Source organism: Alnus glutinosa, chromosome 7, assembly GCF_958979055.1.
Source record: "Alnus glutinosa chromosome 7, dhAlnGlut1.1, whole genome shotgun sequence".
In the NCBI taxonomy this organism is placed as follows: Eukaryota; Viridiplantae; Streptophyta; class Magnoliopsida; order Fagales; family Betulaceae; genus Alnus; species Alnus glutinosa.
In genome coordinates, this window is record NC_084892.1 from 3323912 (window position 1) to 3346477 (window position 22566).

At 36.6% G+C, this 22566-nt stretch overlaps 4 protein-coding genes across 4 annotated transcripts; all 4 read right to left on the reverse strand.

Annotated features, from left to right (window-relative positions):
- Positions 1 to 1647: 1647 nt before the first annotated feature.
- LOC133874163 (uncharacterized) lies at positions 1648 to 5323 on the reverse strand. Its single transcript, XM_062312011.1, has 4 exons — positions 4957 to 5323; positions 3173 to 3436; positions 2872 to 3077; positions 1648 to 2385 (listed from the first exon to the last, which is right to left on the reverse strand). The coding sequence occupies exons 1-4, from the start codon at positions 5282 to 5284 to the stop codon at positions 1678 to 1680; spliced, it is 1506 nt and encodes a 501-aa protein (XP_062167995.1). The 5' UTR covers positions 5285 to 5323; the 3' UTR covers positions 1648 to 1677.
- A 50-nt stretch (positions 5324 to 5373) lies between these two features.
- On the reverse strand, positions 5374 to 6965 carry LOC133872657 (uncharacterized). Its single transcript, XM_062310235.1, has 3 exons — positions 6814 to 6965; positions 6469 to 6710; positions 5374 to 6330 (listed from the first exon to the last, which is right to left on the reverse strand). The coding sequence occupies exons 2-3, from the start codon at positions 6667 to 6669 to the stop codon at positions 5374 to 5376; spliced, it is 1158 nt and encodes a 385-aa protein (XP_062166219.1). The 5' UTR covers positions 6670 to 6710; positions 6814 to 6965.
- Positions 6966 to 9452: 2487 nt separating this feature from the next.
- Positions 9453 to 11306, reverse strand: LOC133873555 (uncharacterized). The gene is made up of 3 exons (XM_062311277.1): positions 10923 to 11306; positions 10723 to 10776; positions 9453 to 9801 (listed from the first exon to the last, which is right to left on the reverse strand). The coding sequence occupies exons 1-3, from the start codon at positions 11223 to 11225 to the stop codon at positions 9565 to 9567; spliced, it is 594 nt and encodes a 197-aa protein (XP_062167261.1). The 5' UTR covers positions 11226 to 11306; the 3' UTR covers positions 9453 to 9564.
- Positions 11307 to 12113: 807 nt separating this feature from the next.
- Positions 12114 to 19870, reverse strand: LOC133873554 (sorting nexin 1). Its single transcript, XM_062311276.1, has 11 exons — positions 19712 to 19870; positions 19485 to 19631; positions 18256 to 18391; positions 15813 to 15946; positions 14499 to 14573; positions 13669 to 13828; positions 13388 to 13521; positions 13223 to 13291; positions 12942 to 13021; positions 12795 to 12855; positions 12114 to 12714 (listed from the first exon to the last, which is right to left on the reverse strand). The coding sequence occupies exons 1-11, from the start codon at positions 19721 to 19723 to the stop codon at positions 12505 to 12507; spliced, it is 1218 nt and encodes a 405-aa protein (XP_062167260.1). The 5' UTR covers positions 19724 to 19870; the 3' UTR covers positions 12114 to 12504.
- Positions 19871 to 22566: the final 2696 nt, after the last annotated feature.

Sequence of the window (22566 nt, forward strand, 5' to 3'; positions counted from 1 at the left end):
TCAAGGAATAGACCAATTATTTTTTTGTTGATTCTTTTTTCCTTTTTTCTATTCAAATAGGGAAAAGTAGGGAAAGAGAATTACACAGTAGGGTTCTTGCCCCACCTGATGCAAATAGAAAAAATAAAAGGAGAAAATGTGAGTGGATGATTTGATGACTGATCGTGAGGGCAATGGCAAAGGGTTTATTGTTACGTTAACTACTTGGGATACTAAAATTAAACAGAAATACTAAATATTACGTGCACCTCCCTCTCGCTTTCATTTTGTTGGACTGATGTGACATGCAGTACCATCAATTCTTATTTGAAAATAAATAAATTTTTAAAGGCTTATGAGCACTGTCACATCAATCCAGAAAAATGTATTAGTAAATTCTTCATTTCTACAATTAAAAATTTATTTTGTTTAGGGTTGGCAATTCGGGTAAACGAGTCGGGTTCGAGTCAACCCGACTGATCCGATTACATAAACAGGTATAACATGAACCTGACCCGATTATTAATCAGGTTGAAACATATGACCCGAACACGACCCAATTGTAAATCGTGTTACCCGACACGAACCCGATTGACATGTTTATTTCCTCTTCCGAAGAAGAAGTTTCGTCCGAATAAGGATTGTCTTAGTTTGAAGCTGAATTTGTGTTCGTCTTTGTCTTCGTCTTGATGACCCGACAGAAACCCATGCCAAAATGACCACAAAACCCAGATCCAAGCCTGCCTCATTGCAGTCATCGGCCGCGAGATCGTCGGCGGCGACGAAGCACGGATTCGTCCATTTTCGAGGGTTTGTAAGGATCGTCAGCCAAATCACTTTTGTAAGGATCGTCGGCCGCGAGATCGTCGACGACGACAAAGCAAGGATTCGTCCATTTTCAGTGTGAAGGAGGTGTGAATATTGAAAAGAAAACTTAGAAAAGTGATATGGGTTGCCGGGCATGTGGGTGCTACTAGGGTTTGTAAGTTTGTTTCGATTTTTTTTTTTTTTTTAAAGAAACAGGTTATTATTGTGTTAGCGGGTCCAGACACATTTATAACCGGGTCATAATCGGGTTGACCAGATTATGACCCGAACCCGATTACCATAAACTCAAACCCTGTATTTTCGTGTCGTGTTCATGCCGAGTTCGCGGGTCGTGTCAAAAATTGCCAACACTAATTTTGTTGTATATACCGGTGCATATGGTGCCACATTATTTAAAATTTTAAATGATGTGTTAACCTATATACTATTAGATTCGTGAAATTTAATTTGAATCATGAAATGACTCTTTATTTCAGTTTGAAGGAAAATTCTTTATTTTTACATTCCTATAAAATTGTCATGTGTACTTTGGGTATGTGAGAAGTGGATTCTTTTTTAATAGCATTTAAAGAGTTGGAATAAATTCTATTAAAAATGTATATGTTTCTAACATGCTATTAAAAATTTAACCAATCCAATTTGGAGAAAACTCCACCAGTAAAATAGGAGCTTTTTTCTAGCATAATATATATGGAGGCAAAACCATTTCCAAAAAGGTCTCGTAGTTACTAGTTAGGCTCAATTAAATGAACTATTTCGATCGATTTTGTTTTCGAGAGAAGTCCAAAGAATTATTACATCATTCGACTACATATGGTCAAGGACTCTTTCAATTCCCACTTCACAAACCACCGACACAAGTTACAAGTACTATGAAACTAACATGAGAAACAACAAGAAAAACAACAAAACAACAACTAAAGGAGAAAACCAACTGTCAAACCCTCCATATTCTTCATCTGGATCATCTTCCCACTCCAGGGCTGCCTCTTTAGTGTACTTCCTTCCCGGAGCACCGATTGCATCATTTCCTCCTTCAGCTGATCTGATATGAGATAAAATGTGAGGAAAAACCTTCTTATCAGACTCTTCTCCAATCAAAAGGTCCGAATGCCCAAAACCCTCCACAACAACTCTCTCATGTCTAAAACCAGGCTGGTGTAACGTCATGTACTTGTTAGCAAGAAAAGAAGTCTTTGGAGTCACAAGGAGACTCCGTCCTCCGGAAATATAAAGCGTAGGGAGCGCCATTCTCTCAGGATGGATCAAATATGTGTTGTTGCCGTTGCTGTCTACAATGAAGCCGGCTTTGCATATTTTCCTGAGGTGGGGGAATGCTGCCATGGGAAGCCTTGTCAAACTCTCTTTGTTTAACCAGTAGTGTATTTTGGGGCTTACATTTGCATGCCAGAATGTGCTTCCAAATATACCAGAAAAAACCTCACACTCGTTGCAGGTGCATCTCTCATGCCGTGGTATCAAGCAGGCAATAAATTTCAAGAGCCGATGACGGAAACTGCACTTTGATGTGTCCAACAGAGGCAGGATTTTGTTCTTGCCTAGTATAACCATGGAAAGCTGCACGTCGAATTGAAACATGCACCTTCTTGAGCTCAAGGAGAAAGAGATCTTGAGAAATTGTGCTAAATTACATTATGTATTCATTAGACCTAGAGGTTTTGTTAAAATATCAATTTAAATAATTGAATTCATCATTACTTATTAGCTTAATTACTTACGGAGTCAGGAATAATTAAATTCATCATTTCCTTCCTTGTTCGTATGTTAGTAATTGCTTTGTAATTGTCATTCTTTATTATTATTGGCTGAGCATGTTTAGACAAAGGGACAGAAAAAATAATATCAACACAACTAAGCAAGCATCCAAAATATTAGCAATTTTGACATTATCATCATTCTTTGACATCCCCACCTCCTGTCTTTCTGAACTCAATACGGATTGCTTCTCTGAACGGTCCCAACATAGTGTAGCAACTTTATGTCGATCAAGTTCTGTATATATATATATATATAGAGAGAGAGAGAGAGAGAGAGAGAGATTACCGGGACCAGAGGAAGCCACATTTTGAACATTGATGAAGCGTTAAGCTTGAAGAACATTGAAGAATTGGTGCAAGACATGGAAGCTATATGGGTTGCAGATACATGGCCCCCCATGAGAGCTATATGTACGGCTAAGCCTCCAACACAATGTGCAACTACATGTATTACTGTATGCTGGCCATGCAATTCAAGGATCTTATTTATTGCTGCAAAAGAAAAATTAAGTGAGAACTGAATAGACATCGGATCAAGAAACTAAGAATTGATAAAATGAAGCATGTATGAATTTGCATTCTTTTACCAGCTGGGACATCAAATCTTCCAATATCTTCAATCGTGAATTCTTTTGAAGGATTCAAAGGATGCAACCTTGGTTGCAGTAGCCATGTTTCATGGCCTTCTTCCAGTAAAGTTCTGACTAAATCATTTGGTTCTGTTGGCAACCAGTAACTCTCAGTAGAATGACCATTAAGAAGGAGAACTGGATTTAGTTGTTTTGGTCCTTCAAGCCTCGATGGATTTTGGGTGCATTTCCATTGTCTGCAACTGATAAAACATCCATCTTCTGCATGACATACAAAGGACACGAGATTAGAAACTCGAGTAGAAAAGGAAATAGAAAGAATATTTGAAGGGGAGAAGTTTTTGGAATGTAAAACTCCCTCAAGACTGCTCTTGGAATTGGAGGAAACTACTTCGTATCCGAAATCTTGCTCGAGGCTTTCTTAAGTTTGAAGTGGGAGATGGGCATGGTATTCATTTATGGCATGATGACTGGCATCCCTGTGGTCCTCTCCTTGAGAGCATCGGCTTCAAAGTTATTTATGACTCTCAGAGTAGCATTGATGGCAAGGTAGCTTCTGTTTTAAAGAATGGAGAATGGCATTGGAAACCTGCCCGGTCTGAAGAGTTAGTCACTATTCAGAGTAGGTTGCCGGAAATTAATTTAGGAGATTCTGATAATCCGGTTTGGACTGTGGCTCGTAAAAGAATTTATGTGAGTTTAGAAACTTGGAATGCTTTGAGGAAGAAGAAACCGGAGGTTATTTGGTGGTCTCTCATTTGGTTCCCTTATGCAATCCCTAAGCAAACTTTCTTGTTATGGTTGGCTGTGAGAAACCGCCTTACTACTGGAGATAGGCTTTTGGTTTGGGGATACAAAGGGGACACTCAGTGTGGTTTCTGTAGACATGGGTTGGAAAGCTGGGACCATTTGTTCTTTCGATGTAGCTTTAGTTCCAGAATCTGGAAAAATTGTATGTGGAGATGTAATATTGAAAATCCTGATATTGACTGGCTGAATGTGATGGGTACAGGCTGTAGGCAGTGGAAAACTAAGAGAATGTGGAGTGCTCTTTGCAGATTAGTCCTACAATTTGCTGTTTATCATCTGTGGAGAGCAAGAAATGAAATTAAGCACAATGGATGTCCCAAAACTGAAGAGCAGGTGCTTCGATCGATCTATTGGGATGTTCGTTCCCGATTTTCTGGAAATGGTAATTCTCAAAGACTAGGGAGAGTGTTAATCTCTGTTTAAACTGGAACATATCATTTTCTGTTCTGGTTTAGTTCTTCTTGCAGTCTTGCTGTTCTATTTTGTTTTGGTGGGTGTGAGCTTTGGTTTGCTTTGGTTTTGTCCTCTGTTTTGGTTGGACAGGTTCTGGTTGTAATGTTTGGTTGTTGGTAATAAAAGTCCTCACTTATTCATCAAAAAAAAAAAAAAGACAAAAGAAAAAGAAAAAAAAGAAATAGAAAGAACAAAGAAATATGTGCTAGCTCCATATATGTCACATTTTGGTCATTAAGTCAGATCACAAGTTGAGTGCATGTATAACTTGATGGTGTTGGGTATTCCTTCTTCCAGTCATCTTCTCTATTTTAAGCTAAGTGCATTTACCAAGTTTTGAATTAATTATATACTGGTATAATTTCAATGAATATGCCGTATCTCAATGTAGTTTTCGTTTCTGATGTTTATAAGCATCGACTCTAGCTCTCAAGACTGCATTGAATGCAATCACACTAATTCCAAGCAGATTCGATTTTGACACTCTTAAACAAAGGATTTAATTAGATTCTCGATACCTGTTTTTATTTCATGGAGGGTGCTGCTTGGATAAGGACCATAAGGTTTAACATACGAATTGGATAGGGTGAAGTCCTTGTGACTCCCTCGAGGAATCTGTAAAAGATACGTGCTTAGGAGAGTGTGTAATAGAAGACGTATGAACCTCCCTCTCTTGTTTCCTTCAAGACTTAAGATGCTCTTCAAAAGCTGTACCATAGATATACAAAGCTCGCCTTTTAAATTCACCATGCCTTCCCTTGAATTGTTCTCAACAACTTTTTTAAATGTCACATGCAGTGTTGTTGTCTCCCTCCAAGCATATAATCCAAAGAGATAAGGATTCATTATCTTCCTTCCCTCAAGAATATATCTGCATGAAATTGAAATTTCTTAGTTCCGTAATATCATAAAAGAAATTGATGAGGAAATTTATCTTAAACCTTCTCATGATACCTTGAACCAGAGGAAGCTGCAAGGAGAAGATGATAATGCATACACTGTGTGTAAGGAGTTTTGCATTCTACTTCACACAAATTTATTTTCCCATCTATAACATGTAATTTATCCTTCTCAATGGCTCTAAATTCCACATATCCACCAACTTTGCCTCTTAAAAGAGGATGACATTCTCTGATACCCCATTTCCACTCACCCGAGCTCTTCTGATCTTGAGAGTTTATCTTCACTTTTAGATAAGCTGTGCATGGCATACCCCCTACATAACCCTCCATGGTTTCATTAAAAGTGACCATTGATGTCCAGTCAGTCTTCATATTCTTATCAATGATGGAATGTGGGTCTTGATGAACAATTTTAACAGGAATTTCAATACCGTTATTGCTCTTGTACTTGAGAACATCCCTCACAAGGTGTCTACTTACGTACTCGGCCACAGTGGCAATAGTAAGAGATGGGTTTATGCCAACAGAACAAGGGATTAAAGAAGCATCACAGACATAGAGGCCGGCGTGAACAGTGGCGGTACCTTCTGCGTCAAAAACCTGACCACTCGGATTACAAACACCACATAAACGATCGGACGATGCATTGCACCCACCTAAAAGATGAACTGATGTGCTTCGGTACCTTGACATGAAGAGTATTCCTCCTAATTTCTTAGTGAGCTTCTGAAAGGCATTAATTTTCCTTGGGAGTAAAGGATCGTGAGGTGGACTAAAGCAGATTCTATTCATGTCCTTATCAAATGTTATTTTCCCATCACTGTCATCATATCCCATTGCATTAAGAATCATTGCTTGGCTTGCTTTAAAACCTGTAATGTGTTTTACCTTGTCAATTATCCCATGAAAGAACCAGGATCCAGTTGGCCAACCGTAAGTTGTGATCCCTTTGAACATCAGGTAAGGATAAGCCGTTGGAAGTACAGCACTCTGAGCCAACAGAAAAAGGGTAAATTATTGTTGGATGGATCCTTAATGACACATTTTTTATCCTTAATTAATGTACTCAAATGTATGTCTATCTATGCATGCAAATTTAGGTTTTAGATCAATAAAGAAGTTCAAGACCTGGATTGTGAATCCTAATGAAGATGTATAAGATGAAGAGATGGATGGCCCTGGCCGTTCTTGAAAAGGTATGTTTGAGAGTTGCTTTCGGTTTAATCCGTAAGCAGTCAAGGGTGCTGGGCTTCCAGCAAGATAAGCCACAGTATTCCCATTACAGCTGAATCCAGACCCAAGTGCATCTGAAAGTTTCAATCCTCTCATTTTTGACTGGAAAAGTATCTCAGTTGTGCCCAAAACTCCCGCTATGAAAACAAAGAAAGATGTTTCGAACTTGTTAGACTGTGTTTTTTTTTAGAACAAAAAGTTCTAACGTGTACATACAATTTGCATGCTACTGCTTCGTACCTGAGAGGACTACAAAATCAGCAGTTATAAAGTCAATCTCATTCAAGTAAACATGCCATCTTCTTCTCTTTCTGCCAATTATGCTTTTTTCTTGGCAAATTTCAAATGGGTTTTTAACCACATATTGAACTTGACATTCTGTTATAACATGACATCCAGTCTGCATCACAAAGAAACTCTGATTATAACAGAAAAAAGTAGGATCTAGTTAATATGAATAAGAAACTGTTTGGACAACCGGTGGGTGGTAGCAGCCACCAATGGGGACAATTTATTTTATTTTTTGCCTAGAAAAAGAAATTAAAAAAAAAATGAATTTTTGAGAAAATAATTTTAACACTCAGGGTATTTAAAAATTTTGGGTAAAATATGTTCATTTTCAATTAAAATAATTTGGTTATTTCTATATTATCATGAAAGAATATGAACATTCATTCTATTCCATCTTCTTCTATTTCCAATAATCATTCATATTCCTAGATAACATCATTCCAATGTACCAAACATAGCCTTACTATTCCCTATGGCATTTGAAAATAAAAAATAATAACCAAAAATGGACCCCATACAGAATATTACTGCAACTCCCAATTTTTAAGTGACGGAATAGGATCAATTTCTGGTTTTAACAGAATGACACTGTTCTTATAATCATTAACAAAAACTTGGTTTTGACCTTTCAGTCACAAAATCCGAAAATGAGCATATAAAAATAAATTAGATGATAGAAAATATGCCTGGATTGCCGAAAGTATATAGTTTTTGTCAGTAGAGCTTTTGGCATTATAAGGGCATCCAGCAAGACAGTTCCCACAGGCTAAGCAGGGATCAATATTTCTTTGAGGCTCTTCAAGACCAAAATTCATGCTTAGCTGCAATGAAGAAGTCTCAAAACTTTTTTCAGTCTGTCCATCGGCTAATATTTCTCCCAAGACTTTGGAAACAGGAAACTTGACAGGAACACTCTGTATTCTCAGCATAACTGAGGCAGAAGCTTCACAATTATCCCAATCTCTTTCCCATTCCTTTGGCCACTTCGGATTCCTTCTCGCGCGAACTGGGGTTGGCAGCATTACTCCTGCATTCACAAGTGAACCTCCACCAAGCCCACATGCCACTGCTGCTAGAGAATCATTTTGTTCATATACCTATATTTTCATCAAACAGATTCATATATATATATTATCTTTGACAACGGATTAATTAATTCATGATATTTTTCTTCATGTTTATGTTTAAGAGAAAGTGACCTGGAATAAAGCATCTTTTGGGCCAAAGCTGACACCTAAGTTCTGGTTCTCCATCCTCACAGCAGACATGATCTTCAAGCTGTCAGTTGGAAAATCCTGAGCTTCCCATCTCCGGCCTTTCTCAATCAAACATACCTTTATTCCCGCCATTGACATCCGACAAGCAGCAACAGAACCACCATATCCAGACCCCACGACAACAGCATCATAACCACCTTCTTCTCCATCTCCAAGCAGCCTTCTCATTAACTCTGCTTGTTTCTTCATGATTTTCTTTGAAATAATCCCAACCAAGTTCTTGTGTATGGTCAATTATAGTATCCCATTACAAAGAGTGCAACGGTACAAGTTAAAAAGAACAGTATACTGCATGGGAGAATTTCAGTTTCAGATTCCAGAATATTTATAGCTGAATATATAGGCTAGCTGTCGTCGCGGAACTTACAGGAGATTCTATTTTAATTTGTCTCTTATAAGTATGCTTTGTTAAGGGAGTGGCTATAACTTCATTTCTTTTCTTCAATGACAGGCCATCCCATCACACATTTTTAAATATAAAAAGGACCAATGCTTGAAGATGAGACAAATAACCTCCTAGTTTTATAACTTTTATGCTCACTGAAAACATAACTCTAATGTTCCATTGCTGATTTGCATAAATTCCAAAAGCAGCCGCCATGTTTTCCGAGCGATATAGAATCACACGAATCGTTACAAAATTTTTTTTATTAAAAAAAAAAGAAAAAAAAGAAGAAGAAGAAGAAGAAGGATGTTGATTCCATAGTTCATGTCCAGCAATGCAAATCACCTTGTTATATGCTCCATTTACAACAGATACCTACAAAGTCTCCATTAACAAATGCATAAATCCAAAAGGCAACAGATGTACTTTGTCCATCAACATAGAATCGTCCACGCAAACATAATCTTGGCTTCCCTTGAAATAAACCAACGCATGCATATCGCATCATCCCAGTTTTCCTCTCGGATTTTTTAATTCGGTCTATAAAAATATCATGTATAATTTAGCATGTGTGAAGTACATGATTTTTTAATTAGCATGTGATAAACACACATGCTTAAAGAACACATAACGGTTTATTGGCTGAATTAAAGGAAATTCTTCCAACCCAATAAAAAATTTATGTCCCTTTCTTTCCCAATCTTGTTCTTTCCTATCCAAAATAGGAAACCATAACAAGAAAAACAATCCACCACTACTAGTTTCATGTCTAGCTAATAACACGGTCGATCAGTTATGTTAGCACGTAACACCTTGTTAATTTCCAAACATAGCCTAACGTAATATGTTTAGACTTCAAACCCAGGTAATTGATTTGATCCATTATATTGGTCGGCGGGCATATACATGAGACAAGGGCTAGGATCTCTCCACAGAAACCAAGCTTCATTGCAGTATAAAACAAGCATGGACACATTAAAATAATTCAACATATATAACCTAAATTTTGTTTCATTTGAAATAGAATATAATAGTCATTCACAATCTAGCGATTTCAACTGACTTCTTGAGGGCTTCCTGTAGACTTCTCATGATTCTCGGCTCACCAGGAGGTGATCGATCTTTTAAGCGTCCATTTCTTGTAGCTCGGAAAATGGGACCAGAACCAGCAGTTGCTGGAAAAACCAAGCAATCTATGTACACGAGTACCTCAGTCTTCCCATCATCATCGATTGTAATAAAACCCAGTCTTGCTCCACCAGCTACTTTGTCTACCTGCTTGATTAAAATGCAAATTGCCCCCATTGAGGCCAAATAGGAGAGTTATTCGACTGGCCCTATCTTACATGTTCAGACTTCACACGTTATTCTAGTTACAACCGGATTGAGATCCTTGTTATTAGGTTGCCCGAATAACAAAAAATCCGAACCGTTTAAGAGAGAGGAGTTGCAGTACCTACTTATCCCGGACAAGTGAGTCTCACATCTTAGAGCCTATTTGGGATTGTATTGGGAAATAGAGTTTTTAAAGACAGCAATAACTTTTTAGAAAAATCAATCTATTTTTGCATTTTTTAGAGAAAAAAAAGTCAAATAAGTATTTTTTTTTTAGTCTTTTACCAAACAGACCAACTTCTTGTTTGGGTTTTTTATGTACTAAAAATACTTTTTAAGCTCTTTAACGCAATCCCAAATAAGCTCTTATTCTGCTTGAAGTAGAGTTCCTTCTCTTAGGTGGCCAAATTTCACAAAGACCGCCCAATTGCTATAGATATGAAAGCATGATGAATAACTGTTGAGTCTAATATATATCATAGGTCAATTTGGATTTATAGTTTCAAAAGGTGCAATTTGAAAACACGATTTTAAAAAACAAAATTAAGCGTCTGATTAAAATTGCAATATAATCTTTAAAAATGTGCATTTTTTAAAACACATCTCCTTACCTGTGATTTAAAAACGCTGATTTTTCTACACCTTCAAATCGCCTTTAAACAAAGAAAAAAAAAAAGACTCCCAAACTGTTGGGGGTTTTTCCAAATTTTATATAGGCACAGAATGTTTCGGAGATTAATCAACAGAATTTAATCACATAATTCAGCGTTGATCAAGATGCACATGTACATTGGCCATTAATGGCCAAGGGCCTATCGCTTTAATTTCATGTGTGTGAAAGGAAAGACATAGGCAACCGACCTTTAGAGGTTCAGGAAGTGGCAGATTAGCTCCTTGGGAAAGACTATTAGCCCACTGAAAAATTAAAATTAAATAACAAATCCTTAATATATTCGTTAAAAAAAAAACTGTTGAAAAAATTATAACTTGGATTATTCTAATTATGAATGAGCCCGTCTCAGAGCGCAAAAGGCAAAGAAATTGAGTGTGTGAGAGCATACCTGAAAGAGCAAGGTCTCGAATCTCTGAAGATCGGTATTCGGAGGCAATTTCATGGTCCCCAAGGAGACTCCGTCATCAGCTGGTACAATGCCGTCACTTTTCGGCGAAGACTTTGCCACTGAAATCAGATTCCGTTGGCCGGATAATTGTCCGATCTTGGTAAGCAGGCGGTTGTTGTCTTTGTTCCAACCGCCGGTGAGTACTGGTGACCGGGAAACAACGGCCGGAGGGGAAGGGGAGGAGAGTTGCACGTGCCAGTTGACACGTGCTGGATGGAGAAGTAGCCTCGCAGCATAGGCCATGGCTTGAGAGAGAGAGAAGAGAGAGAGAGAGTTGCAGTGTGTTAAGACTACTGAAGATAGCTTTTCGTGTTGGTTTGGATAAGAAGCTGAAAAAGTGTGGCGGTTCATCAGGTTTCAAATATCTTCGTGCCACATCAGCAATTTGTTAATGACTATTCATGACTCTTGAGACTACCGTATTTTTATTCTATAATTATTTTATAATATTAATATAATAGTTTTAATTAATTTTTATTAATAATTGATTTAAAGGTCGGTTATAACAATCTTATCAATATTATAAAATAATTTTGAGATAAAAATATAATTTGTAAACTGTAGCTTCAACTAGTTATTAGTGAGACCAATTTGTCAATTTCAACGCTATACTTCAACCTTCGCCACATGAACTTCTTCGGCGGGTAACTTTTGTCATGGGTGAAAAACGTTGCTACTAACTCCAACCTTTCAATTTAATTATTACATTTTAAAAATTTGCGGATTCAAAATTGAAAATTTTAATTTTGAATAATATAGTGACTCTATACATAAAACTAATAATATTGCTACCAAATATGATATGAAAAACATTGAAGCGAACACTTCAATTCAAGTATTTGGTTTTTATAATAATATGATCCATTAACGGCTCGTGACCGAATTGCTGTCCAATTACCTCCTAAATTTCACCCACCGAGGAGGGCATCAAAATCCTTTCTAGTTGATTTTCAACTGAAAATGAGTCGATCCTTTATACGGTTATATCCAATAGCATTTTCATAATTTTACATCTCCAGTCCGATCCTAGTTCGGTAGTTCCCGAGCATGTTCTTAAAAGGTTGTTGGTGGTGTCTGCCACGATTGGACCCAATTTATTTCTTCAAAATACGATCAACAGGGAACAGGCACTACGCTTCAAACAATTATCATTAATAAAGAAACAATTTGAATAGAAGTCAGAGACAAAAAGAGAGTGTATTCAACATATGGACAAAAAAGGCTCCGGCAGTGTGAGATAAACACGATAATTTATCTAGTTTTTTCTCTGTAATTGATGCTTTCACAAGATTAACCTGCTCTTCTACGTAGCTTTGGATTTGTACAGGTAATAAAATGGAGAATCAACACAATCTCGTACAACACCAAAACAGCAGAATCAACTCTTGAAATCTGAAATTTGTAGTGTATTGAGTTGTCCCTGCCACTCCTAAAAACCACCGCACTTGACAAGTATTTTTGTTCTGTTTCCTAAGAAGCACCTTGGGATGATTGATTTTGCTCTGCTTTTGGAATTCTTTCATTAAGATGAGGAACAGGATTCGAGCTTAGGAAGAAGACTTCTCCAAGCATCTGCTATACCATTTGCGAGACGCGCCTGTCCTTTCGCGAATTCATGGAAAGCAACCCCCATATCTAAAGTTTTTTGTTCCTGAAAACACACTATCTCTTCGTTCATCAATCGCACAATCGTCTCAAATGTTTGTGTTGCTTCGTCGCTCTCTTCCTTCAACTGCATCACCAAACCAGTTTAGTCAAATAACAAAAACCCTAAAGATGTAAACTGGAGAATGCCCATGTAAGCCGACTTGCCTCATTATATTCCATCTCAGCTTCTCCCACCCTATCTGAGCGTATTAGTGAGAGCTTGTTACTGTAAAGTAAAATACAACTAATTAGGAAGGCCACTTAAATACAGACACACAAGCAAAGCAAACTAGAATGTGCACAAAACCATACAGATTAATCTCTTTCAACTTTATTGTTTCAGCCAGTTCACAGTGCCGCCTAAAGGCATTGGCCCTCTCTGCTATAGTCGCCTGTTTCAAGAAACAGAACAAAGAGAATTAGCTTGACAGATGGGTAACAAAAAAAAAAACTAATGATCCCCTCACTATTACTAATTTTTCCCATATTATCACTTGCTATCAGCAATTCAACTAGTTAAGATAGATCTATCTAACAGGTGCGTGGGAAGGTCTACAGTTTTCAGTTGGATGATAATGACAAACCAAATCCACCTTAATTGATTGCACAGCACGCACGTAATCTTTCAGGGGTTCTTCAAAGTTCATCAAGAGTTGGTGCGCCTACAAATTAATACAAAGGCAATAAAATTCATATTGCATAACAATCTTTTCAAAACTAGGTTATATAAAAAGGACAAGTTTTCAATTAAAGACTACCTCTTTTTGCAGCTTAACTGACAATGTCTCTGCTTTTGCCCCGAGCTCAGTAAATGCCTTCCCTAGAGAATTTCCTTCACAAGCACCAAGAAGCTTGACAGCCTTCCCAAAATCTGACAGAGATTGCCCCAACTCTAAGGAAACAAATATAAACAATCAGATGTTATTTACTTGAACCCACTCTACAATGAGACTGAAGGAAGTGAAACGCCTGAAAGAAGGAATAATACCAACAGGTACAGCATATAAAAATCATAAAAAGCCTTCGAAATCCTCAGTACCTCTGTGCCTCTTTACAAGACGATATGCATGCTTCTGAGCTTCAGCCAAGTGGTTCTCAAGCTCAAAGATGTAGTGCTTTAGCTTCTCATATTCAGGATTCGACTCCTCCACAGGCTTTTCCTTCCCTAGAACAACGTCACTCACTTTAGATTGTACATCCTGTCAGACAGACACAAAGGCGAATTATTGCTAGATCAGATCATCTTCCAAATTAATAACCATAGTAGTTCATGTAGCTCATTTAATCGATGGCATTTAAGATAAATACACAACCAATGTATTGCATAGTGGAAGAAAAGGCTGCCTCTTGCACTCGCAATTCATAACTTCGATTAAAGCAGAAATAAATTCTACTAAATTATGCAGATTGAATCAAGACCTGAGGAATAGACTTTTAATAGAATATTACTCTTGTTGCTAAAACTCTGTCCAAATATTATGCATAGCAGCTAGACTAGGAGGTGGGTTAGTGCAAGTTGTGGTCAATCATAGATCTAAAATCCGATGGTTAGAAAAAACTAGATCAGAGACAACTTTGTTTTTTGATCAGAGACAACTTTGTCTGATCAATATGGCAACAATTTATGCCGTGCATATTATATGCCAGGTAGAGGTCGTTGACAATTTCAACAGCTATCCAGCACTCACTTTTCATTCTTCAACTACAGTCAAGCAAATTATCTACTATAGGGGGGGAAAAAAAAACGTAGAAGCTATGTTCAAATCTAAAAGTTGGGGAAAGCCACTTGGCATTGTAATACCATTTACATTAGCGTTGAATTCTACTAACATTGTTAATCATCTTAAGATCATGAAGAATTTATCTAACCTTGAAGATCTGCATCAAATCAGCGGGCTTCTTCTTAAAAATACCAGTCTCTTGTGCCCTTAACCTCTCCATTGTCTGACCAAGATGTAAAACAAATGAATTAAAATTTTCAATAGCAGATATGAAAAGAAGAGTAGGAACCTAAAGTAATCCTGAATAACTTCGCAAACATAAAAAATTTCCATCAATAATAAGGTCACAATCATCACCGAGTATGAAAACATTTTCTAACAGGTAATCGAGCAATGTTTAAGTAACCAAAAACAAAATGATTTCTCATCATTTGCTAAAGAGTTCCATCGGACTCCATAGACCATAGTATAACATTGCCAGAGATGCACAGTATTGGTGCCTCTTACCAAAAAAGTGCCAGCAGTCAGACTCCTCCATCAGAAACATCATCTACGGCTTATTAGAGAAGTTAAATCCTTTGATGACCGCTCAGATAATAATAATAATAATAATAATCCTTTGATGACCTATTGTTTTTTTATTTGGACTCCTCTAACGAAGAACTTTAAGCCTTCCTGAGAGAATTAAGGCTTAGGGTTGAATAGCACACATCCGAATTAAAAATACAATATGCATTCTCAAGGCTCAGGAAGATATTTCCGTTTGATAATTAAAATTTTCAAACTGGCACTGCCATTGACTTTCCTTTCAGGTCAGATCCTAGAACAACAAACAACCAGGCAATTTATTTTTGAAAACTGTAAAAAGTAAACAAAAAAAGAAAAGAAAAAAATCACTAAAGACAACATAGCCATCTAGCTCTTCTTGTTTTCCCCTCTCATAGGAAACTTAGAAATTTAAATTACAGCCATTCCCTGTTTTTTTTTTCCTCTCTTGTTATTTATTTTTTCTTCTTTCATTGTGTTTGTGGAGATAGCTTTTCCACAATTGACAAAAAAAAAAATTGCACATAGATCTTGTTCCCTGTATAATTAATCATGTTAATGAATTGAATTATATTAATTGATATGGAGAAATTATTACTTTCAATCAAAGTCTCTACAGCATCACATGGGACAATTTTCAGAAAAAAACTTCAAAAGTGATGTCAACACCAGAGTACCAACAGTACTAATGTTCTTGGATTTCATCAGAAAAAGCTTGTGCAGCCATGCTAATTATAAGTTACATAAATATGTTTGTTTACCATGTGTGTGCGTATGTGTGTCTGCTAAGCGTGCAGGTGCAATCAGTCCAACCATCTTCAACACAGTCAGAAAGATCGCAAAATTATTAACTAATTCATCACATAGTGAAGGACAGAAATGTACAACTCAGAGCATTAGACCCAAGAAACATCACCTCTTCATCTGCCTGCAAGAAGGTTCTCAGATCCTCACTTTGCTGAAGCTCATGATGTGAAGCTACACGATTAACAAACATATCCAACGCTTGACGCCTCATCTCGATGAATTCAGCACTGAAACGAAACTTCTCTGCAATAGAGAAACTGATGTTAGTCACAATCAAACTTCAAATGCCTCACAAACAATCATACTGCAACATGTCTCATTTCAAGAGTAAACCTATGACGATAAGCATGAAACCAAAGATAGAAGCTACATCAGCAAAGACAGTAACATTATCAACGCAAAATACTGCACTTGCCACAAACATATATAAGCTAAATCCATATTTGGACATGCCATGCATATTAAGTAAGCCCATTGGGATATGAAGCTCATTTACAAAAAGAAGACTGATCAAAACATGGTTCTAAGTAGAAGCAATGTAACTTCGGGAAAGCTATTAAACTTTGCTTGCAACGTGTCAGCACCTAGGTCAAAGTTCTTAAAATAAGTGAAAAACAATGCAAAGCCAGAGAAGAGACATCCACAATTGACTTTGACAAAGAAGGCAATCAAGAGGAATTTCAACCACGCGAACAAGTATATCAATGTGCTAGAACTCTTAATCCTTCCACTCATTACAAATGCCTTCAATCTATAAAGGTAATATATGTTTACAGAAAAATGTCATTCTACAAGACGTCTTACATGGCCGCAACTACGTTTTTGATGAATTCCATCGCTGCAACTACTTTTTTGATGAATTGCATGGCCGCAACTACTCCCCAGTAAAAACAAACTTCCCCAAATATTTGGCAATCACGGTGACACATTAGATATAGTTTAGCTATTCAGAAGTTATTCATAACAGATCTTAGCCAAGCCTTTTTTTGATAAGTAATCGAGATATTATTAAAAGCGTAAAGCGCCCCAAGTACATAAGAAGTATACATGAGAAAAAAAACCTAGCTAGAATGAGAAAAGTGAACAAGGAAATCATGATAACTAATCACCAAAAGAAAAACAAAAGCAATTGTCCAAAGATACCTAGAATAGAAAAATAAACCCTTACTCTCCTCCAACGTCCTCTAATGATCCTCAAAACTTCTGCCATTTCTTTCTCTCCATAGACACCACAACATACACGAATGCATCATCTTCCACACAGCAACACTCTGAGTGCTACCAGCAGTCCACCAACACGCATAAGTCGACTCCTTGTCTAGGCATAACTCAACACAACCCAAATCAACTAAAGAAAACATCCCATAAGGTCCCGACAACCTTACATTGGAGAAGAAGATGGTCCACGGACTCCCCATTCCTTTTACGCATACAGCACCTATCAACCACGATGACATGTTTCCTCAAATTGTCTATGATAAGGATCTTACCTAGGACCGCCGACAAAGCAGTAAAGACCACCCTCAAAGGAACCGTAGTCTACCAAACACTCTTCCAAAGGAAGAGAGAGCCATCATTGCGAACCAAAACACTGTAGAAGGATCTAATAGCGAACAACCCTCTTTTGGAGGAAACCCACCAGAGCTTGTCTTCACCTTCCCGTCTTACTCTAACTGAAAACAACACCCTAAAGAAATAAGCAAAGACATCCACCTTCAATCATGAGCCACTCTAGCAAAACCTACATTCCATTTATTGGAGCCACTTGAAATTTCCAAGTGAGCCTCAACAGAAGCATCCTTTGCACAAGCAATGCCACATCAAGCCAGAAACTAACCGTTGAGCCATCTCTTACCTCAAATCTGGTATGACTAAAGAACTTCCCCCAACCCCTCCTAAAATTTTTCTATAACCCCACCCTAAATCTCAGCCAAGCTGATGGCAAAAACTTAAGTTTGAAATGCATGAATGGAGCATAATAGCCTCTTCAGACAACAAATAACAGATTCGGACACCATCTTCGAATGGGCCACATAGCCTCATATGTATTTTACTGCCCATGCCAGCTCTCCTAGAAAATTATTTAGAGCTATTTCTAAACAAATTAAAACATTTTAAAACAAAAAAGCAGAGGGGGTGGTAAACCCCTTGAATACATTACAGTTGGAATAATTTCCTTTCAACTTTTTATCCCTTTCTTTCTTTCTATTTTTAGGTGGGGGGTGGGGACAAAGTTTACTGCTCAAAACAGTGGGCACACACAAACACACACAAAGCTAATATTTCAGTCATTTATATCACCCTAAAGGTATGCAATGCAATGATAAAGACAGAAATTGAAATAAGGAGGCCTAATTTTCCTAGGTCGCTTCAATGCTTGATTGGTAGTTTTAACAAATGACCAAGATATCTTCAACCAGGTATTTACATATGAAGGATGTAAACAGGTTTTCTAGGCCCTGAAAAGTAAATATAATCGTGGCAATATAGACAGCATTTTCTAGTTTTCGAGGATGATGAAGTGTTAAAGGAAAAAAGGGTTAGCTTATTACCTACAGCACTTTTCTCGGGAAGAGGAGGGATAAAAATGCCTTTGAACTTCTCAAAAAGACGATCACGTAACCAAATAAAATCACTGTAACGTCGAATAACAATCTTCTCTGGGCCTTGGTATTCAGGTAAATTTGTCTGCCAAAAAAAAATGTCATCCGCCATTCGAATAGAAACATGCATATCTTGTTCAATTTACTCACATCTTCACCGTGTTCAAAGCCAGATGATGAAACTCAAAGAGCAATGGTTAAATCATAAAGAATGCAATGGTAATGGCCATGAAATTGCAACAGAAATGGCCATGAAAACAAAAATCTGCTGTACATAAGTATACTACTAACAAGCTCAGTTGTCAATACAGCACCAAGTACCATTCAAAACGTGCCCATGCTTAAAAATTGTATCCAAAGAGGAAAGCACACTGAAAAATTCTATAAAAGACATGAAAAAGGTGTGTGAGCGCCATCCAGCATTAACTGAACAGAAGTCACCCCATGCAAATAACAGTCGATCTTCATAAATGTATCCACCACTTTTTTCCCTCCAAAATGTGCACAAAAGGTGAGTTACGCATGTTTCAGTAAGACCCCATAAATTAAGTTTAATACTTTAAACTTCACCATTCAATGTGCATGGTGCCTTTTGAGCCATCGATGATAACAATTTCTCATCAATAACCCATTGTTAAAGCCCTGATTTTTTTAAGGGAGCATAAGCTTAACAATCTGAATACCTTGATCTTCCAATTTAAACATTCTATGAGAATACAAGGTTGCTATACCGTACTCAAAAAAAAACCCACGGCAACTTCAAGACCTAAATCCCCACTCAGAAATCCTCATTTTATAGGGCACTTTGTATGCTTAATGCCAGTCTCGAAGCGTGCATAAGTTGCTTATTGTTTTTCAAAATTGTATTCAATTTCGCAATCTTGAAGTATTTGGAAACTTTACTATGTCTAATAAATAATTTCCTTTTTTGTTACAAATACAGAATATAGATTCTCTTCCCACAAGAAACACAAAGAATCCAAAAATAAAAATCAATAATAATCATATAACATCTCTTTAATTATCCTAGATTCGAAATTAACATGAAAAACCAAGCACCATAAATAGCTCATACACATTAAACTAACTCACTCGCTTAGGTATAAAACCCTAAGCCGATTCCAATATATCCTTCCCAAAAAAAAAAGAGCATAAATAGCTCAAATTTAGGCAATCACCCTGGTGATGACTCGGTAGGAGACGTAGGCTTGGACGCCATTGCCCAATTTCACAGGATCAGTCACCGAGACCGATAGGTAAGGTTGCGAAGACGGAGATCTAGGGCTCTGCGAGGACGCCGTTACACTTCTCTGCTGCTCCATGAGCTTTTGCAATTTCCGAAACAAAATCAAAAATCAAAAGATTTAAAACGTTAAAAACTGGTGGTGGTATATTTGTAAATTACCGTGGCAATCATGACCGATTTGCGGAGTGGGGATTGATAGACGGACACGAAGCACAGCGAACTTTCAACCCGGAAAAGTCAAGGACGAGGCCTGGGCTGGTGCTAGCTTTGAGTGGTCTCTGGGCTGTTACTACTCTGCGCCCGTGTGCGCAGTGCGCCACTTTCAGTTAATTAACCCGCGAAGTTGACGCCAAGGAAATGAGAGGAAGCCTGAGGCGGACACCTGGGTCCCTTCGCCAACACGACCGCTTTCGCTTTGGGTTTCGATGCGTGCACTCAAAGTCTCAAAGTGATGGAAAGAAAACTTGTGCCCGAGTACTTACACTTTTGTTTTTAGTTTTTTTTAAAAAAATTTTGTTTCGCCTTGAAAAATTTATTGGAAATTTTTGTGCAAAAATTAATTTGTAGAAAACTCATGCAAACTAATAATTTTGTACCAACTCGAACCGTTACAATTATGAGTACGTTATGATAATAAAATGCATGGGATTACATTGTTATAGTATCTACACTTATCTTTTATTATATGTTAGTGTTATAGTCAGATTACATATGGTAGTCATGTAGTTGATTACATATTGTAGTCTTGTAGTTTGTTTTATCTTTATTATTAGTGTCAGTGTAGTATTATAATTAAATGTTAGATTCAGTTAGGTTGTAGCACTACGATGCAGTTATTTGTGTGTGAGGGTTAAAACTCTAAGTCTTGTAGGAGTTATCTCCTACACAAGTGTGAGTTATCTCCAAGTAGGTATCATTAAGAAGTTTTACTCCAAATCTAAGTATTGTATTCCTTCTATTTTAATGATGTCATTTAATGAATAAAGAAACAGAAAATTAATCTCAAGCTCTGTATTTAAAAAATGTCTAGGTTCCCTCAAAATCTAAAATGTTTAAGTTCTATCAAAATCTAAGGTTTATGTTCCCTCGCAACCTATCAATTTATCCCGTTATATGTTTGAGAAATCATTCACGTAACATAATAAGATTAATGTTATATACCACATCTTGATTGCATACTTATCTCATAATACTGACGTAACAATCACACTCAAACTTTTATTTATTTATTTTTACAATTGCTAATTCAAGGGTTGGTTGTCTCCTCCTTCCCAAATTATCAAAAATTTTCAATTTCTCCCAAATGACACTAGAAAAAAAACAAAAAGTTGGTGACATACCCATGGCATGTCGGGAGTCAGTAGTCCCATTGCTTTTTTCTTTTCTTTTTTCCTATTTTCCTTTTTCAGATTTCTATAGAAAATTTTGTCTTTTCACGATACGAAAGGAAAATATTGATATTTTTTTAATAGTTTACGAAGACATTAATGTAATTTTTAATTGAAATGACATTACAAATTGAGTATTAGTCTTAAAAAAAAAAAAAAAGTATTTTTTTTTATCATTTTCTTTTATTTTAACAATAGATGATCCACGAGCTACTACACCCTGCCACATAAGGATAAAAGTGTGGTATATATCATTTATCTACAATTATTTATCGAGACTACAAAATCTCAACAAGATTATTACACCAGTGGGATATCGAAATCTCAACTTATACCATATGAGGTGTTATTGGGGGACAAGTTTTTTTTTTCAAATTAAATTAAAAATCAAAATCAAAATCAATCGTATTTATTAAAAATGCATATAAAAATTATATATAATTAGTGATTTAGCCCATATGTCGCAATCAATGTTCTCCGTTTGTTTTAGGTAATGACTGATTTTCCAGGGTTGTCGATGTTTTAGTCAAGTGTATTTGGGTTTTGTTGTGCTGAGGTAAATTAATAGAGTAATGTAACATTCAATTCTTTTATAACTTTTGTCATGTGTTAGTATATGATTCGAATTTTGAGTAAAACTTTATTATTTTCCAAAGATAATCCTCTGTTTACTCGAGAGATTAGGGTTTGTTTTCAACTCTATTCAACTTTATCTCTTTCTTTCGGCTTTTAAACTGCACCTTATGTTTGCTAACCTACATTGTGAAAGCAATCCTAATTCGGCAACAACCCCACACGTGTCTAGGGCTCACCATCATGTGAAGGGTTGTTGTGTAGTTTTTGTGTTGGTGTTGTAAATCTAATATTTTATTTTTATTATTTTTCAAAAACATGGTTTGGTTGTTTTTTAGAATTCAAATTATACTCAGATTTTATCCATTTTTTTTTTATAATTTTGTTACAAATTTTCTAAACCATCAAAACATAATTTCAAAAAAAAAAAATTTATCAGTATTCAAAATTTTAAATATAGTAGAATATAATATAAAAAAAACGAACACCTAAACATACCCTCAAATTATGGAAGAAACACTTTAGATTTATAATTTCTCCAAACTTAATTAATCCAATATAACGCATTAATGATGATTATAAAACTTGCCCTCATTTTGGTCCCAAAGCAGCATGGGGAACGACAAGTTCAGGAACGAACAAAAAAGTAAGGGCAAACCACCAAGGTGGTAGCTGAGTTGCTAAAGCAGCTAGGACCCGGTTCAATCCCCCCATCTCTTTTGCTTAGTTGTTGCGTGTTCGAATCTGCTTGTATTAGTAGTTGCATGAACCAGATACTACTTAGCAAATGGCTTTACCAATTTGCACATTGGTGTGGTTGTGGTTCAGGCAACAACTATGGCTCAAACAGAACATTCTACAACGGGTGGGAAGCTCTATAGTAATGCCCAAGGACAGTAGTTTTGGTTACTCATTTCCATCCTTTTGAATAAAATAAATAATAATTTTTTTTTAAAAAAAAATAAAGAAGGGAGGAAGAAGAAGAATAAAGTAAGAGCAAGTTTGGGTGAGAAATTTTTTTCAAATATTGTCAATTTTTCACCTCTAGCACAA

Coding starts and splice junctions, on each gene's coding strand:
- LOC133874163 (XM_062312011.1), bottom strand. CDS start 5,284: ATGAATCCTTATCTCTTTGGATTATATGCTTGGAGGGAGACAACAACA. Junction 3,078..3,172: donor AAGATTTGATGTCCCAGCTG/GTAAAAGAATGC, acceptor TTTCTTTTGCAG/CAATAAATAAGATCCTTGAA. Junction 2,386..2,871: donor TGTGGCTTCCTCTGGTCCCG/GTAATCTCTCTC, acceptor TTCGACGTGCAG/CTTTCCATGGTTATACTAGG.
- LOC133872657 (XM_062310235.1), bottom strand. CDS start 6,669: ATGAGAGGATTGAAACTTTCAGATGCACTTGGGTCTGGATTCAGCTGT. Junction 6,331..6,468: donor CATTAGGATTCACAATCCAG/GTCTTGAACTTC, acceptor CTGTTGGCTCAG/AGTGCTGTACTTCCAACGGC.
- LOC133873555 (XM_062311277.1), bottom strand. CDS start 11,225: ATGGCCTATGCTGCGAGGCTACTTCTCCATCCAGCACGTGTCAACTGG. Junction 10,777..10,922: donor TCGAGACCTTGCTCTTTCAG/GTATGCTCTCAC, acceptor TTAATTTTTCAG/TGGGCTAATAGTCTTTCCCA. Junction 9,802..10,722: donor CACTTCCTGAACCTCTAAAG/GTCGGTTGCCTA, acceptor TTAATCAAGCAG/GTAGACAAAGTAGCTGGTGG.
- LOC133873554 (XM_062311276.1), bottom strand. Junction 18,392..19,484: donor CCTACCGAGTCATCACCAGG/GTGATTGCCTAA, acceptor TTTTTTTGGCAG/ACAAATTTACCTGAATACCA. Junction 14,574..15,812: donor TCTTGCAGGCAGATGAAGAG/GTGATGTTTCTT, acceptor CATCTTGGTCAG/ACAATGGAGAGGTTAAGGGC.